We start from the raw sequence: 19691 nt of genomic DNA on the forward strand, positions 1-19691 counted from the left end.
TTATTGTTCTAGTTTTGAATTGTATACTTCAAATATTATGCACATACATACAACTGTACAACAATAATAAAAAACTAAAACGTTTTCTTTTATATTAGACATTATAGATTAAACAGAATGTCAAGTATAAAATAAGTAACGTACTTTATGCATTTGACATTAAAAAAAAGAGTCCTTTTGTAAAGCATCAGATTTTTTCATAAAACAAAATTTTTAATATAATCACAAATAAAAATAGTAATAATTATAACACAAATTTCTAATTGTTGTAAAATAATATTTCATAATTTAATGTATTTATATTGATATAAATGATATAGGAAATCATAATATTATGATAAAATCAATAAGGATGCGTTTTTCTAGTAAATTCTAAAATAAATTTAATAGCGAAATGTAAAATTGTCTTACGCTTATCACGCAGCATACAACTTTAATACAATTTTATACTGAATTTTACTAAATTTTAATTTAACGTGTGTACAAAAAAGAAAAGAAAAAGAAAACTGACTTTGTAGAATATATTTTAGTGTGCTTTGAAAAATATCTTATAATGAAATCAATAAATTTACTGGCAGCATGTAAAGAAGAAAAATACAGCGATATCGTGTTGACTATACAACAATATTACGCGTAGCAAAACCATAAACGGCTATCTTTACTGTATTCCATGGTCTGAGAAAACTAATGTGCAAACGAGATCGTTATTTTGAATTTAGGGCGTTATAAAAATTGTCACCGTCGACAATGCACGCGTATTTATTATGGGTAGTAGAGTCTCAAGCAACACGATAGTATGGCGCACAACCTAACAGGGAAAATAAAATTAAAAAATATGTTCTTAAAAACAATTATTATAAAGTGATTAATAATTACCATATCGTAATATGTATGCATAGTTTATATTTTAATTTATACTCCCAGAATATAATAATATGGAAGACAAGTGCAAAATAGTATGAATAGATTTATTTGATCAACTCAAATTAATTTAATTTATTTATTAATGTATTAATTAATTATACTGGTAAATAATGTATTTTACGCAACCCACGCATACACACACGGATTACTTCATGCAAATAATTGATACATATATTTTATTTTTTTTCTTGGCGTTAACATCATTATTGAATCTAATCTTTTGATATATCGTAGTTGTCAAAGGTTTTATTATGATATTTTTTTTTTTTTTTACTAGTTTTATTAATAATATACGATATCATTGGGTTTTATAATCTATACTAACTCCTTTAGTTCCTTCTTTAAATACTCTTTAAGTCATAATAATATTTTTCATTTTTCATAAATAGATAACATATATTTCATTAATAAAATTAATAGTACCAGCAGAATATTGTAAATAGATTATTTGAATACCTATGACCTATCTGATAAATTATGATAAATTACAGCCTTTGAATACCTACATAATACAACTAAGCATCTCAGTAGAAATAGAAATATTTAACAATATTAACTTTTACTCAAAAAGGGATATTTCAGTTGTTACTAAATAAACGCTATTTTAAATTTACATCAACAGGACGTAAAAATACATTTAAAATTTCAATTAATAACTACCAAGTTTTAAATATATATATTTTATTAAACACACACATACACAATCACAAACTAAATGTACCACTATATATCTGGTCCGTCAAAAGTTATTATAATAAATAATAATGTTATAATATCAACTTTATGAAACTTAGCTTTTTGAAATGTTTCATTCACGTGTCAAATAAATATAAATCTTTTAAATAAAATATTTAATATTAATTAATTGATATTTTTTGGAAATCAAATAATATTATATTTAAAAACTTATAAAAGTGTAATTAGCTATTTTTTATTTATATGGATACTTATTAATCAAGAAAAAATTAACAAATAATGAATAATGCAGTCTGCGAGGAATTTATACAAATTACAAACATTAACCCTTTAATTTAGCTCCAAAAAAGCAAAACGAATAATACAGACCCGATTGATAAGTGATAACTGATAAATGTATAACCATTAACTAGGTAATTTCTGAACCAAGGCTATTAACGTTGATAAATCACTCATTACCAATGTTTGCTATGTGTAATCACTAACCAATACAAACTGTCTATACCAGGATATATATACAAAAAAAAAATATATATTTAATTATTTATTTTATAATTTCATTGAAATATTTTATGTGAAAAGAAATTCATTTTTTTTAATATTTCAATTGAAACACTTCTAGTGATATATTTAAAATTCAGAAATTTAGTCATATCCATACCACAGCGTGATGCAACGGCTCGGAAAACCAGAATAAATCGGTCCACCACGTCTGAGTGGCGCGATGCGATATAAATATAATGTAATATAATAATATAATAATAATATGGTAAACATGCTAAGAAAAAACCATCTCGAGCAGCGGGCGACAGCGATAACATAATATCAGACGACATTTGGTATTCCGGTGAAGTGAATAATATTATAATGGGGTGGGTGAGATAGTGCACCGCTGCTGATGTAGAGTTGAAAGACGTTCAGTAGGTTTCTTTTTTTTATTAAATTTTACATATTCTGTCACATAATTTTGTTGTTTAAAAATTACAAATTACACGTTTTTTTTTTGTTTTTTTTATTTATTTAAGTGCCGCATGGGTTAAAGTTGGAATTTTAACACGTGACAATGTTAAATTAAAGGTTTTTAAACAAAATGGGTGACAATGACGTGCGAAAGTAGATACGTAAACGACCACGCTAACAAAAATTGTACGTGGAATATTCAAACGATTTTCATTTATTTATTTAATGCCGACTAGCTGGAAGACCAAAATGTCGTGTGCAGAAATAGATTAATATTCGCCTCGGCAAATTTATTTATTATATGGCTATAAATGTATAGTTCGTCTTGCGCATAATATTATGCATTGTCGTGCACAGGGCGTTTATTCTATTACACAGCCACCCGATTACTATATCGTATTAATACCAGTGCCAAGCCTTTAAGGCTAAAATAGACAACTTAAACTTAATGACCAGCATACAGTCTATTTGAATGCTTTATTAAAATTAGTAATATTGGAATTTTAAAATACTAGTATATTATTATGATATAATAATAGTCAAAATTCGTTGAAAATCTTGACTATTCCGAGTCAAGATGTAAATCTGAAAAACATATCGAAATAGAATCGTAGTAACCATCTTTTCGATCTGTATATAAATGTTGCAGTCTTTTAAAACCATTTCGAAAAATTGAACTGATGTTATCAGATATAGCTCGTAAAAAATAAAGTGGACCAGATAGTGTTTTAATGATGACGGCACGCTTACAATAGTGTCTTATCCACAAACGCCGCGCTCTAGCTGTCAGGTTACGCACTGTTTATCCGATTGCCCACGAACGAAATGGGCATGTACACGTTAATAGTTGAACAACTTTAAATGGGAGATGGTTCGAGTAGAAATTTTAAAAATTCGATTCTAGACGTACCGTACTCTGTAATGATACAAAGCAAACTCACCGAAGAATAACTCACCGTAAAATTAGGTATGCTAAAATATATTTAGCAGTGGACATTAACGCCTTTGTACTCAGCAAAATCTCCCGTAAAATACGTAAGCATCCACCACCCCTCGACGACTCGTAATAATATTGAAATTATAGACATTGGACCGGCTCTTCTTTGCGCTGTTTGACTTTAAACCAACGTCCGTCTTTCGTCTAGTTTACGCTAATCTTTAAACTATAACATTACATACTCATAAAATCATTCCATCGGTATTTTTGCCAAAATCGTTATTTCTATCGTTACAACTATAAGTGTAATATCTGTATACGCTATGTTCTATTGCTCTATTGATAAACACGAATTATGGTGAAAAACTGATAACGAGTTTATATAATATTATTAATATTGTCTGTTTTTCAAAACCAATTGATTCCGATGTCTTGTCTGTTTGAAAACGTCAATGGTCAAATATTTTTCGTATCCTCAAAAATTGTACTTAATTTTTTTTTTTTTTTTTATATATGTCTGAAACTTTAGAACTCTATAATGATAGTCAAAGTTTTGCGTGCTTATTGTATAACCGTTGCATATTTAGAGTATTAATTGTTAACGCGCATGCCATGTTACCTCGAAAATATAAATAGTAATTAAAAAAAAAAAAAAAACAACAGACGTATTGCAGATATACGATGATGAAAATATTGTGCAAGAATAATGAATTGACGTTATAACAATTAGAGAAGAATATATAAAAATCGATTTGTCAATAACCGCCGCTGGCTAAGAGTAGCAATAGTATTTTGTTGGATCGAAATTGGAATGAGATAAAAGATTGGAAATGATTCTTATTCTTATTGTTTTTTGTTAAACACAATAATATTATGCAAAAGTTTGCGATCGTGTCGTAAATAGGTATGCTAATTTTTTAGGTTCGTATATATATATATATATATATCCACAAGCATTTCACATACTTTATTATTAGAGTGCACAGTTTTATATCATTGCACGACGATTTTTAACCTATTCAAATTACATAATACGGTAAAATGGGATTGAGAATGTTATTTTTGGTAACATAATTGAGAATGCTCGAGTTTTTTTATTTTTTCCAACGTTACCAAATGTAATCAATGGATAATTTGAGCATAGTTATCTGTTGATATTTATTGGACTTTTATCGGATTAGCCGAATATTAATAGTAACTTAGATATCAGATACTGAAGAATAATATAATAGTCAATTTTACAGCTATCATTCAACAATATATTATATATAGTCATTAAATTTCTAATTGAAACTTAAGCAAAAACAATATTGAAAATAGCTTTAATATAGAGTAAAAAAAAAAATACTTAATATTCATAGTAAATATAATATGTAGTATGTGGGAAATAAAAATTTTAATAATTTATTAAAATATTTAGAGAATGTTGGCTTACGCTATCCCGCTATAACTGATATATAGGTAATTAAGTTGTCATAACAAAATATTATATTTATTTCATTTTTATACATATATATTTCATAATTTTATAAACTCTGTATATTTTATATTTTATATATATATACTCTATACAGGTATTAGATATTTTTATAAGTTCTACATATTTAAAATTTTTTATTCATATTATATATTACATAGTATAAGGCACTTATTTTAATACAATTATAATTATTAATTTATGATTTTTTTCAAAAATATTTTTTTTATGTATACTGAACTTTTCAAAAGCCAAACAAATAATATGGCAACGTTGCACGTAAATTTGTTCTCAATCATATTTTTTTTTGGGTTTTTTTTTTTTTTTTTAGGGGGTCAGCGGTAAGTTCTTTGTTAATTTGAAGTGTTTTCAATCGTTTGATAGTCACATAATATGACGTGTAAACAAGTGTAGAAATATCAATTATGATAGTTATTAAATCTAAATAATTTATGATAATCGTAGAGCTTAATTAATAACACTAAACAAATTTATGTCTATAAAAAAATAGTAGAAACATATTATAGAATATAATATATAATATGTACCTGTACCTATCAATATACATTTAGTGTTGGTGATAGCTTTTATAAATATTAAAAAATATTTGAAGAAGTGACTGTTTGAAAAAACTCAACAAACTACGATGCTCATATTGTTAAAAAATGAAATAAATAATCGAGTAAAGTACATAGGTAATGTGGTGAATTTAATGATATGAATAATAATAGATTTCGCCTTGAGTATAAAATAAATAGAACAAACGTGGGTTTTAAAATAAAATTAGCTATTATTTTATTACCATTATATATACAGAATTTTACTTAGCATATTTTAATCATTAGTCAGTATAAATGCATATTAATGATGTTGTTTGTTTTTTATCCTGATTACATATTAGGGACATAAATGATAAATTTAACTAAGTATAATATAATTATGTAATATGTTTGAATAATATTTAAAACTAAAAAATATTTTCTAAGTGTAGGATAAATGTGATATTAGTTTTAAAATAAAGTGCTTTTTTTTAATCATCACCTTTAGAGCAATAATTATTCTTGTAATTATTCAAGTTTGAGAATAATCTGTGGTAGAAAATTAGATCTAGTTGTTAATCTGAGGGTGCTTAAAAGTAAAATATTCTCATTACTTTTGAATGAGGGGAAAAATATAAGAACCTATAAACAATAAGTTGAAATAAAATAGTAGTATATAATTTAGTTTATAAAGTAATAAAAAGAGAAAATATTAATATTATATGAAATAATATTATAATAATTACAATATAATGTTTATATGCAGTAAAAATCATTTAAACCTTCTATATAAATATCAGTAAAAATAAATTACTAATAATAATATAAATATATAATAAAATATTCTTAAAATATTAACATGAACCAACTTCACTGAGATTCATTTTTAGTACATTCAATTAATTATTATTAATAATAATAATTTATTAGCTATCCATATAGGTAATCACTTTTTAATAAATACAATATAATGGCTCAATTCAGCAATAAAAATATCCTTTTATCAATAAATTTTAAGTAATAATTAAAATAAAATAAATATATTTACATATAATTATTTTCTAATATTTCATTCTGAATTACAGTAAAAACGTTTGAAAAAAATTGTTTACATATATATATATATATAAGATTACAAATAGCAATAATTATACAATCAGATTCGAAATACATACTTTATGAGTTATTTAGATTATTAAGTTACCTTACCATATTTTAAATAATTGCTTTATATTAATTATTTAACATTCAATTTACAGTTCATGATATGAATTTTAATTTAACACAATTATTATGACCATAATTTACTCAATTGTGAGGTACAATCTACTACATTTACTTTACAACAGTGCGAATTCCTCTATTTTTTTTTTTTTTTTTTTTTTATCAATTTCTATGATCACAAAAATATTAAATTTTTGTGCTATTCATATTATTTTATAAATAAACTAATCTAAAAAATAATAAAAAAAAAATCGCAAATATTTATGTGAGCTTTTGAAAACTGGCATGATGATACAAAATAATAAATAAAATATATTTTTATTTTATGATTGCCATTTGGTTTTGTAAGAAAAGTAATTGCAGTCCTTTCTAAAAATTAAATAGAAATTCAGTTGATTCCGATGTAATGGTACACTGGAACTTGCACACATAATAACTGTTGCACGAAATTTCATCAGGATATTAGTTTTGACATTTAAATTTGATACAGCCGTTTCGTGTTATATTGGCTTCAATAGTGACTTTTCAAATAAGTCTCAGCTGGGGGCAGCATACAACATATTATAAATATATGATAATGGGTATTATATTATGAAATAGATTGAATAAAACGAGAGAGAAGTTTCACCGGTTGAAAAGTCCTCTAAGTCGACCTAGCGACAAAATCGTTATTTGTGTTTATTTATATGTATATATGTGTATACTGTATGTAGATTTTTCCTGAAAAACGTTGGGAATTTACATAAGCCCCGTGTACATTACGACGTTATTACCATCGACCTTTCGAACATTCAATCCCGCCAAAAATCGGGTCGGCTGTAATGCAATTTTTATCACATATAGGTACAAGACAAACAATACCTTTGTTCATTATATTATACATTTGAATATAATAATATATAACTAATCGTTTTGAAATTAACCACTCATCACTTAATGTTTTGGATTTATATGGATAGAGGTACATGGTATTCGAGTCATTTATTTTATATAATATGTAATAGCAATGGATCAGATGATTCCATATATATATTATATGGACAAGTTTATATTATTCAATTACGTGTTTTTCATTCAATTTAATGATAACCGAATACTGACTTTTATGAAGGTAGAGATAAAAAAATATATACATTTATATATATATATAGAAAAGAAAAATAGATTCTATTGGGGTCGTGCCATTTAAAATATATAATATATATACCACTGGGTGCGTTTTTCGTTTAAGATATCACACATATAACGCATATGTGTAGCGTATCGTATCCACCAAGCAGCTAGATTCAAACTTATTCTTTGTATGAAAAAAAAGTCTATTTTCTTTTGAAAGCTGTGATGTTATACGTCCGTTTGTTGATCGACAAACTACCACAGATCATGTCCTGAATAGAAAAATCTTTTAATTTTTTAAGTTTTTTTTTTTTCATTAGTGCTTGTTCTTTTTACTTTCTTATATTTTTTTGGACTCATCCGCAGTAGCATACTTCATGTGTATACTGTACGTATGCTGTAATATATTAAAATATTGAAATGTGTTCTTGTGGCGTGTGTGCAAGTTCTCATGTGAACAAGAGATGTGAATCAATCTTTAAAAATTTTATCTACTCAGTTTATCATTTGAATATTTCAAATTACATTGCTCGACTGTTATCGGTTTAAAACACGAACAGATAGGTATATTGTAAAAAAAAATATTAACAATATTTAAATGTAATTTCTAGATTTCAATTAAAACAACCCCACGTTATTAATTGCTCAATAATTGAAATAAAAATACATTGATACTCAAAATATAAAATGTACCATAATAATTATACGTAAATGAATTTACCGTCATATACCAAACTACAATATTATTTTACTATAATAGTAATTTACAACAACCAAATTATGTACATTCGTTTTGGGCCAATATTTTGCAACCGTGTGTAAACATTTTGACACACAATAATATCATACAATGTATCTGATACATACAAATTAAACCATGCGTATATCGCGTAACATTATATGAATATTTTACTTAGCCTATTAGATCGGGTATGTGTTGTAGAAATTCTTGTACGTGACGAGACGATGTCAAAACCAACAATTTTCAATCTGAAAGTCTTGACCCTTTAAGTTTCCCAGTTATAGTTTAGTTTTCCTTATTTAATACTTAGGGTCGACATCCCATGGTATGGTCTGTACTTGTGAAAAATTAAAGTAATTTTAATTGCCACAAAAGAAATTTAATATTTAATTTAGGGTCAGTATTTTAAGAATCACTGATCTAGATGACAATCCTGAAACAACTTTATTACATGCATCTTACGCGGATGGTTTATGTTTTCATAATATTATTATTATACGTATCCAACAAAGTTTACGATTAGATAAAACCTATGAACATCCGGTGCCGGATTAATAACTTGATGTTGGGTTTTGCATACACAGGTTGAGATCGCGCCGGTGTCGGATACGTAGATATTATTTGTTTCCGATTTTATCGAGAAATGTCCATTTGCATTATTCGACGATGTGCGCTGGAAGTGTTACACGAGATGAGGATGCTGTTGAAGGGAGGGAAAAAATAAAAATAAATAAAACCATACACGTACGCACACACGCACGTGGCAAACTCACTCTTAGGTTTTATTTTAATTTCCATAATCAACAGGTCTGGGACGGCCGAGCATATTTATTCGCGCGAGTAATCCGACACGACCATTATACTTTAAGTCTCGAGCCGCCGACCATAATATACATTGACCGTTTTACGACCGGGCAAATTCAATTAAGCTAACGAAACGATTTCGCGGCATTAAGTTCTCGTGCGTGATAAATGGTTTTTGAGCCGACCGTCAGCGAATAAAATGTTTCCTCGATCGGTCGGTGCTTGCCTACCCTTGGCACACGCATATAGACATAGCGCCCCCCGAGAACCACACCCTCCTCTTGCAGCAGCACCCTCCTCTGTTGCTATTCTCTATATTACGATATATTATAGTCTCGTGTTTCTAACGACGACATTTTTTACACGATTTTTATTTTTATTATTTTTTACGACTCCGTCTGAGTCCATTGTATTTTGCGTTGTATCAAAGATTTTATACATATAAATTGCGATAATATACACCCTCGTTTAAAATCGATTGCTGCGTATTCCGTGTAGTCAGTGAACGATCGTTTTTCTATCGATTGCGTTCGCATTCGATTTGTTTTCAAATCGGCGGAATGATAAATTATTATTTGAAAATATAAATTATATCTGTTTCATTTTAATTATACATCACAGATCATATGGGAAAAATGTTCGATTCTTCATTTTCCACAACTACATTTATAATTAATACGCTACAACATATTTATTTTTAGGTGTTAATGATATTGTTTATAATAATATCGTGATAGACATTCAATATAGTATATTTAGTATAATCATTCGAGTAGGACATTTTCATAAAAAAAAATATCTTAAAAAATTTATTTTTATTTATTGTTTTTTTTTTTTTTTTTTTTTTTACATTTATTTTGTTTTGTTAAAAGAGTGACATTTTAATTATTTTATCTCTAATGACAGATTAAAACCATTTTATATGTTGTATTACGAAAAAAAAGAACAACGTGAGTCTAATGAAATAATTTCATATTTAAAATCAAAGAATATTTATAATTTTTAAATCAATAGAAAAAATTAGATATTATTAAAAAAAAAAAAATTAAATATTTAAATTAAAAATCTATTAGTCATTTAACCTATACTGATGCTTTTTAAAAATGTCAAGTTATATTCGTTTTTTCGATAAAAATAGGTTAATATTTTAATTATTTAGATACCTTTGTACGTTATTTGTCACGCGTTGATAATACAATTATAACTATATATAAATTGCTCAAACAACAGTCAACCAACCAACATAAATTATATTTTAAAAAAATTGTAATAATTTATAATTCTTTTGTTTTGTACACTCACTCATATACTCGTCATCTTTCAACGTTTGTTTTTCATTATCAGAAAAAAACTTTATTTACCGTTGGAAATTGTTTTTTTTTTTTTTTTTTAATTTAAAACAGTACTATACACATTCGACAATATCGCATACTCCGTGAATACTATACGTTTTAATAATGCAGTTAATTGGAATGAACTTTTTTTTTAACTAAATACGAATGTTTTAATGAAAATCTGCCATTGACTTCCACTTAAAATTAAATTAAAGTTTTATATTGTTGATAAATTTTTAAGCATATGCAATTCATCAACGATTTGTCTATATTTTTAAATTAGTAACATTAGTTTCTGCTTCAAGTTATTTTTAAGACGCGTCTATTTTAAATTTACTAACAAAGCAAAATAAAATAAAATATCGAATTCTAAAATTAATTACGTTATACTTTTCCTTTGAGAGTTGTACAATTAATTATGTATTGTATTTCAGTAAACCAATATATGATTTATAAAACACAATAAAGTATACTCAATCATGCTAGGATAATAATATGTTAGTTTATGCTTTTTCCTTCACAATATGTTTTGTCATATTTTTAAAGAAATTAATCTACATTCTACAAATACAAATTGTTGCATGTTCACGAAATATATTCCTAACATTTAAAATTCCTAATGTAAATATACAATTTGAAAATAAAATAAAAAGTCACGTAAAAAAACTATTGAACATTTAGTATACGAGCTTATTCTGACAAAAAAGTTACATTTTTTATCACCACTATACATCATTGAAAATTTTAGAACGTCAGAACGTGGTTTTTCCATGTTAGTAGAATTTCGTTATACTATTATGCTCTCTTTAGCTGCACAAAACAGTGTGTAATTATTATTTTTTCATGTATGTAATTATTTAATTTTACACCACAACGTTATCTTTTCATCTAACAAGCATGGCCTGTCATTTTTTTTTTAATTATATGCATATAATTTAAAAACAAAATCAAAATATCAAGATATTTAACGAGTTTGTTGTGAATTTATAAATTCCTATAGGATATTCATTAAATTTTAGCCCACTTGAGTACCAATTAAATCAAAATTATAATAGAAAGTATTATAGTTTAAAATGAAATTTCTACATTTTAACATAATGGCAGATAGCAAACTAAGCTGAAAAAAAAATTACACATATTTGTATGAAACAAATGTGTTCTATGCTTCGATAGTTATATTGTTATATGTTATGATGCTTTGACACTCGATGCTAGTCTTTTGGCCAGAATTAATACCCTGGGGAGTTCCCGTTTTAGAAAATCCACGCAGGCGGGTGTGTTAGCGGTATTTTGTCTTTTGTAACATATAGCTATTAATCATCACATTTAAAAAAAGATTTTGAATGGGACTAAATCGTGTTATTTATTTAGACCGTAAAATTTACCGTTTTTTTTTTTTTTTTTTATACTGTTCACTCCAAAATTAATGGAGTTTTATATATAATATACAATGTGTATTATATTTTTGGTTCATAAAAATATTAAATAAATATATTTCTATACACTGTAGAAATCCATGAAATTCAATCATCTCCAAGCCGTATTATGATCATTATTATAGCTGATAGTATTAAACCGATGTACATTATAAATAATAGTCTAAATACTAGTACCTATTTAAAATAGAACAATTTAAGTGATACGTAACATAATAATATATAAGATTATTTAAAATTTTATATTTAAATAAAAATCCGATATTCAAGTGCTGATGATGTTTATGATTTTGTCTATTGTAAGTAAATGTATTAATTTAAAAATGATTAAAAACAAAAACATGAAAAACACGATATTTTAATATCTTAACTATTATTATTCCTACTGCATCCAGATTAATAAAATATTACAATATCGATATTTTTTTTTATTTACTTATCTTAAAGTATCAAACGAGAAATATCGTTTTTCCATCAATGTTCTATAGTTATCCTAAAAAGTATTAAATTCTCATTTTATTTGAAAGATCTATAAAAAATATTATTTCTAAAGATATTTTCGGATTCTCGTTGTTCTCATTTGTGCTTACGTTTTTTAGTACAACTTTTTTCATCCATTATTCTTTTTTGATAACTATTCACCAGTGGCTATCTTTCACGTTTTTTACCTTTCAGATTTAAAAAAAAATTTAAGTTTAATGCACATACAATAATTTCACGAGTTTTTTTTAGATATTTTAATAATTGAAGGATAAAATGTGGCTGTTAAAATAGTATATTATACAAATATTCTCGAAGAGTAAATGGGTGACTCAATCAATTTATAATTTTATCTTACTTTTCAATGCTAAAAAATTACGTTTTTATAATTTCCATTTCAATATATTGACTTTTGTTACAAAAATGGACTGGATAATAATTTATGTAAAATATAATTGTAAAGTCTCTAAAAGTTAAGAGATTTTATAAAATTATATTTACTAAAATTCTTAAGAAATTACGTGGTACAAAGTTTTACACAAGTTCGACAAGTTATACAATACACAAAGAAGACTGACAGAGTTAATTTTATTTCTAAACAACTTTGTCACAATATTCAAACTTAAATATCATGTGATTTTGTTCATTTTATAAATTTAATATTTGTTTGTATAAATAATTTAAGATTTACTTAAGAGAGAAATTTGGACATTTTTAACTACAATTTTAAGATTAGCATAGCTAATATAGGAAATTTACCCAATTAAGTGAATTTTATATAAAAATGTCATCGCCTTTAATTACAGATTTTTGGTAAAACAAAATAGTAAAATGTTGTTTAAAATAGCAAGGATTGATAATAATGCCACTCAGAAAATATTTAAATTGTTTAAATTAATTTATAGTTAATATCGTAATTATATATTATTTATTATACTAATGATAGTTGTAGACGTACGATTCCATATACTTTCAATTTTTAACTTTAATTCATGATGTTTTGAATTTTTCGTTATATAGTTGTTCAACCATTTTATAGATACACTTTTAAATATAATTTTCATAACTATTTACTTGATTTTTTTACTATGTGACTGATCTGCATGGATGACCCACTTATTATTATATTTCTTTTGTCAGCACCTCAACAATATTACTCTTCTTCCATTTTTTTTCATTTTTTTTTTTTTTTATTTACTATAGTAATTACTTATCTAGAATATTATTTTTACGTTTCTATTGACTAAATGAATCTAAATAGAATTAACACAATTATTTAAATACGTACAATTTAATCACGATTATATTGTATTACACAGTTTTTTTTTTATTTTTTTTTTTTTTTGTTGTATTTATTACAGCTACTATATTTAACTTTGAATAGAGTACAATGATAATGTTTGATTTGCATTAGTTGGTGTGATAGATACTTTATTTTGTTTGTTTTTTAATAATGTAGTACTATATTTAAAACAGAATATTAAATATTGTTCAAATTTAATTTGATTATTTTTTAATTACCTATATAGACAAATTACTGTTTTTAATATAATTATCTATTATTAATTTAATTTTCATTTAGATAACCATACTTTGTGGATATATTCTTCATGTGCATACATTTAAAATATATATTACCTAATTGATTTGTCAATTTTCTAATTTCCCTAAAATATATTATTATCTATCGAAATAACAACTATTGATTATACCTATTTACAGTACATTTTTTTCTAACTTTCCTTCAAAATACCCTTGGACTTAATTAAATATACAACGAGAATCGATAAAATGCTATAGAAATCTAAGTTAAGTTTTATCGATAGTTTTCTAAAAATATAATAATAATAACAATAATTATCATTACATTTTTATTTTTGTGCATTTCAAAAAATAATAACAATATATAAAACAACCCATTAATTATTTATAGTTCAATAGATAACCATAATTAACTTAATATTCACAGCGATCTTTTATATTCTTTTGTATTAATTTAACTTATATATTATTACGATTTTAATGTTAAATTTAAATCATAATATCAAATAACATTTTAATTTACATTATAATATATATTTTTTTGTTTAATATTTAAAGTCATGGTCTAACTAATTAACTACAAATATACGTACGTATGCTTAGTAACTAGATAGAGTGTTTTTATTGTTAATTATAGTTTGAAGAATATTATTATATTAGTTTTAACGAATTAAAACTGATTTATAAAAAGATAAAGTTTTTGTATATTTTTTTAAATACTAAAAATTTAATATTATGTAATATTAGACCTAACATGTTAAGTTTTTGAAATACGTCTTACATAATTAATTATTGAATACCTATAATTTACAAATTTCAAAACTCTCCTTTAATTTATTTCCAATAACTATTTTCAAGTAGTCTCGTCCATAATATATCGCGGATTGCGTAGAAAATAATAGAAACTTATATGGCTATATACATATATATATATATATATATATATATGTAATTTAAAGTATATAATGTTATTATGACCAATGATATTTGTATTTTGTAATAAAGTAAAATAAAGTTGCTTCACTGTGTATATAATAATATATAGTTCAGAGTGTGCAATGATCGTTGAGAAATTCACCAAGTCAATTTCTACACGATAATAGACCAGACCGGAACACATTTATCTTGAACGTCAGTGGCCAGGATACGTTTTTAACGTAACTTTTACAGTAGAAAACCAACATTTCCGGGTATATTGCTCAGACGAAAAACAGAATTATTTTGCTTTGCGAGTTTGAGAACAGCAACAATCGTACAGATAACGAAAAAGTATACAATATCGGAATGGTTTGGATTTTGATAGACAAATCCCTCCAACAGATGACGGTCAAATACATAATACTCGTATATTATTATTGTTATGCCTGCTATGCGTAATATTGCGCTTTTGTTACCATACTGACTTCCAAGATATTGTTAGATGTGGCTTGACTGTATCAAACTTCTGGCAGTTATTAAATACTTATATCTATGACAGACGACCTAAGTATACGCTTTCTTCGACAACTATTTTCCCTTTTTTTAACCCTGCATTAATACGCGTTTCTTAAAATATTATGATTTGTTTTACATTTATGAGAGAAAAATTACGGTCAAACGATGTTATATTTATATATATATACCTATGTAATATAGTTAAATTATACTACCGTTGTAGTTTAATCTATATTTACATTATAACATTAATATTATGATTTTTTATTTCAATTATAAAATATGATACTATTGGCGTTGATTGGATGAAATTCTAATAAAGATCTGTTTTACAGTTAATGTATATTTCAATAATTACAATAAAATCCGGTTAAAGTAAATAAAACGCATAAAGATGGAATATAAGTATATACCATATTACATCTACCTATATCTTTATCGACTAAATAATATTTTAATTAACCTAGAATGAAATAAGTAACTATAAACTGTTGGGATTTTTGTCGAAAAAATATAATTTAACATTGAAAAGTATATGCAATACTTATAACAATCATTATTCATCGTACTTAAATTATATTGAGTTTGTTTTAATTAACTCATTCATCAGATTTATAATAGTGTTTACAATAATTTTGCAACACAAAAGCTTTCTTTATGGTTATGGTGATTAAAATTTTAAAATTTCCATCGATTTTTCACGATAAATTTTAAGCTGAACAACTAAGCATAAGTATTAAAAAATATATTTTACATCTCAATCGAGATGCACTGTACAATATATTATCTAACATTTTATAGGACATTAAATATATGATAAAAACGTCTACTTAACACGAAACAAGCATTATAATTAGTTTTGTGATTAATTAGTGCCAAACTCATTTTTATTTGTATATTTTTTTTCTTTACAGAAGCTACCCGTTGGTTCATTCCCGCGTCGATATCAACCGCTTGAAGGACACTTCCTACGAAGTAATCATAAGCGTCTTGATCTCTGACGACGACATAACCACTCAATCCACTTTGGACTGCGAACTCAAAATTCCGGATACCCCATACGTCAAGAGAAAGACATTTGTTTTCTTCCAAGGTAGGTGTATTGATTTTTCTTTCTCTGTAGACACGTATGTTGAAAACGAATCGATTAAACCGAAAAAGTCTCGTACAATATACATATATATATTTATATAGGTACATTAAATTAAATATAAATAATAATAGATATTATTTTTATTATCGTATTTATCACGAACACGCCATTGCAATATGGTATTATTATTGTAATATAATCGTCGAATGTACGAATCGCGCGTATGCCAAACGCCTGCGGAAAGACGTATGCCATTTGTTTTACATTTTAACAGTTGGGAAAACTTTTAATTGCCGCATCGTAGTATTACGTATGCAATACTCTGTAATAGTGGTCGGGTCACACGCAAAGAAGAATATAAGACAGAAGGTTAACTCCTGTATACAATTGCGAACTATAATAATAATATGACGTGTATTTGTATGCAAGCATGGTAAATCGGGTCCGAAATGATGTACTGGTCGTGCAGTTGGGTGGGGTAGTTGACGTATAATACTCCGACGCGTGCAGAATTGCACGGAATGCATGCACTCGCACGAAAAAAAATAATACTACGACCACCTTTATAATATTATAGGGTCGGTATAATAATATAAAATTATTATTTTACCGCGGGTTGCCAAAGTATGCACCTATACAAGAGTCGGGTACGATATATCTACGTGATTCATACACACGTAATTTACTCGCTTACAAAAGATTGGAGCGCGTTTACCGATGGTAGAAATCGTCCCCAATACATGTTTAATTGGTACCTTTCCTGTATAACTATGATAACTATTTGCGCACACAATCTACACTATAATATTAATGTTAGTTATTTTTTGGACACTTAGTTTCCGGTGACGTTGTGTGAACCAGCAGGTACAACTGGTAGAAAGGATTTTTAGCTGTATCACTATTTGTGCTCTAACACAAATACATATAATATGTGATTTATGCATTATTTTTTACCTGGTAATCTGCCCGTAGTCCGGTAAAATCGGTAACTGTATAATATTATTATATTGCCGGAAATTGAGGTTTTCTCTCTTCTACATTCCAATAGGTAGGGTGCATAATAAAAATAAATAATATCGTTTATACACTTTTGCGTTGAATCTGTGTGTAAACAATGTATACGATTAATAATTTATTTTCGTAATACTAATAAATAATAATTATTTATTATATATTATTTTGCCCTCAACCAGTTGTGTTCAGACGAATAAACTAATGACGAAGCTTATGAAAAAAACTATTTAACACATTGACATTTTTTTTTCGGATCGGCATAATAATATAGCTTTATAATACAAATATTTAACATAATATAGATATTTATTATAGTAAGTGAAAACACAGAAAAGCAGAGTTTATTAGTTACTATACGTCGGATAGTGAATATGCCATACCTGGTTAATGTTTACATGAAATAACTGTATCAAAGTATATATTATATCATTCGTATATACAAATTATATATTAAAATGATCGCTTGAACCGCACGATAATATTTTTTTGTATTATTATTTAAACGATGATGTCCCGATCCCGATACCATTATTGTGACTTTTCAAAAGCAGGCTTACGCATATCCAATTATATTGAAAATATTTATGTTCGGGCGTATACATATATTTTATTATTATTATTATTATTATATATTACTCGTAACCGTTCTAGTGCAGGGTACAACGTCGAACACCGTTCGGGCGTTCCGATAATATGTATAATATAATAATCGAATCTCTCCGTCGTCAACAGGGCCGTCGCATTGACGGAACGGCATAGGAAGGGATTATAGTTATTAATTTTCTGCCCCGATAAGGCGAAAAAAATCACTCACCCGATATTGGTTAAATGAAAAAAAAAACATACGTATAAATATTATACACCAGGATTTCATTGTCAAACGTTCGCGAGATAGATGCGTGAACACACGCACGCGCGACATGCATTTATATCCCGTGACGTGTTAAATCTAAAACGCATTTACATTTAAATGTCGGCGGCGGAGCGGTAAATAAAACTCGTGGAGGATAAAAAAAAACAGTCGCGCCAAAAACAATATAATATGCACGGACAGAGTGTGGGCACGCGGAAACAAAAGCGTGCACTTAACCCGTCTGTTGAATTTGACAGTTTTTTATAGGAAAAGTTTGGCCGAACAAATTTTCAGAATAAATCGGCATAGTAACGCATGTTTACGGGTCAGAGAGTGAGAGAGGGGAGGGAAACCGAAAACTTTGTCCGCGCCCGTCCGATAAGAGCTTATCGTGCGAGTCGTCCCCCGACAAAAGTTGAGGAGGATGTATAATATATATTTATATGTTATTTTTTTCGGTTATCGTTCGTTCGTCAGACGAGCGATCGTTGCCGAGCAGGTTTATCCTTTGTATAATATATTTTACCCACTAACGACATGAATGTTTGTTTACGTTTCCCCGTAAAAGAAGCTTGCTAACCACACCACACTACTGGAGTCGTGTTATTGTAATATCCGCATATTACGACAGTATAAACAATTTTAGGAGATCAACAAACACTCACACACACACACACGCAGTGTGTATTATAATATATTATACTCGGCATATCCGTCGCTGTTCTACCCGCAATATTGCAGGAAGCCTTTCGGGCATCGAACCGAACCCAAACCGTTGTTTTTAAATAAATATTGATTGTGCACAGACCCTAAATAATATTATTTTATAATCATAACACCGGGTGAACGCCAATGGGAATTTTATTCGAATTTCGTTAATAATGCGCCAGTCGTTAATATATTATTATTATTATTATTATAATAATCGTCGTCGGAATTGTCTATACATATTTTGACGGGGCATACACATTACACATATCACGCATATATAAAATATAAATATATACAGTAAGATTCTTTTGATGAAAAATATTCATTATTTCAAAATCTATTATAGTTTTTTAAATCATTGTTTTATGTATATAATCT

At 26.7% G+C, this 19691-nt stretch overlaps 1 protein-coding gene across 1 annotated transcript in view; it reads left to right on the forward strand.

The window, feature by feature from the left end:
- The window catches only part of LOC112591621, a 279699-nt gene that overhangs the window by 193975 nt on the left and 66033 nt on the right, over positions 1–19691 (forward strand). Inside the window, exon 5 of the mRNA XM_025335487.1 lies at positions 16557–16735. Within this exon, the coding sequence (XP_025191272.1) occupies positions 16557–16735 (179 nt within the window). The remainder of the gene's footprint in view (positions 1–16556; positions 16736–19691) is intronic.

Source organism: Melanaphis sacchari, unplaced genomic scaffold, assembly GCF_002803265.2.
Source record: "Melanaphis sacchari strain LSU unplaced genomic scaffold, SCAv2.0 Contig13_pilon_pilon, whole genome shotgun sequence".
Classification (NCBI taxonomy): domain Eukaryota; kingdom Metazoa; phylum Arthropoda; class Insecta; order Hemiptera; family Aphididae; genus Melanaphis; species Melanaphis sacchari.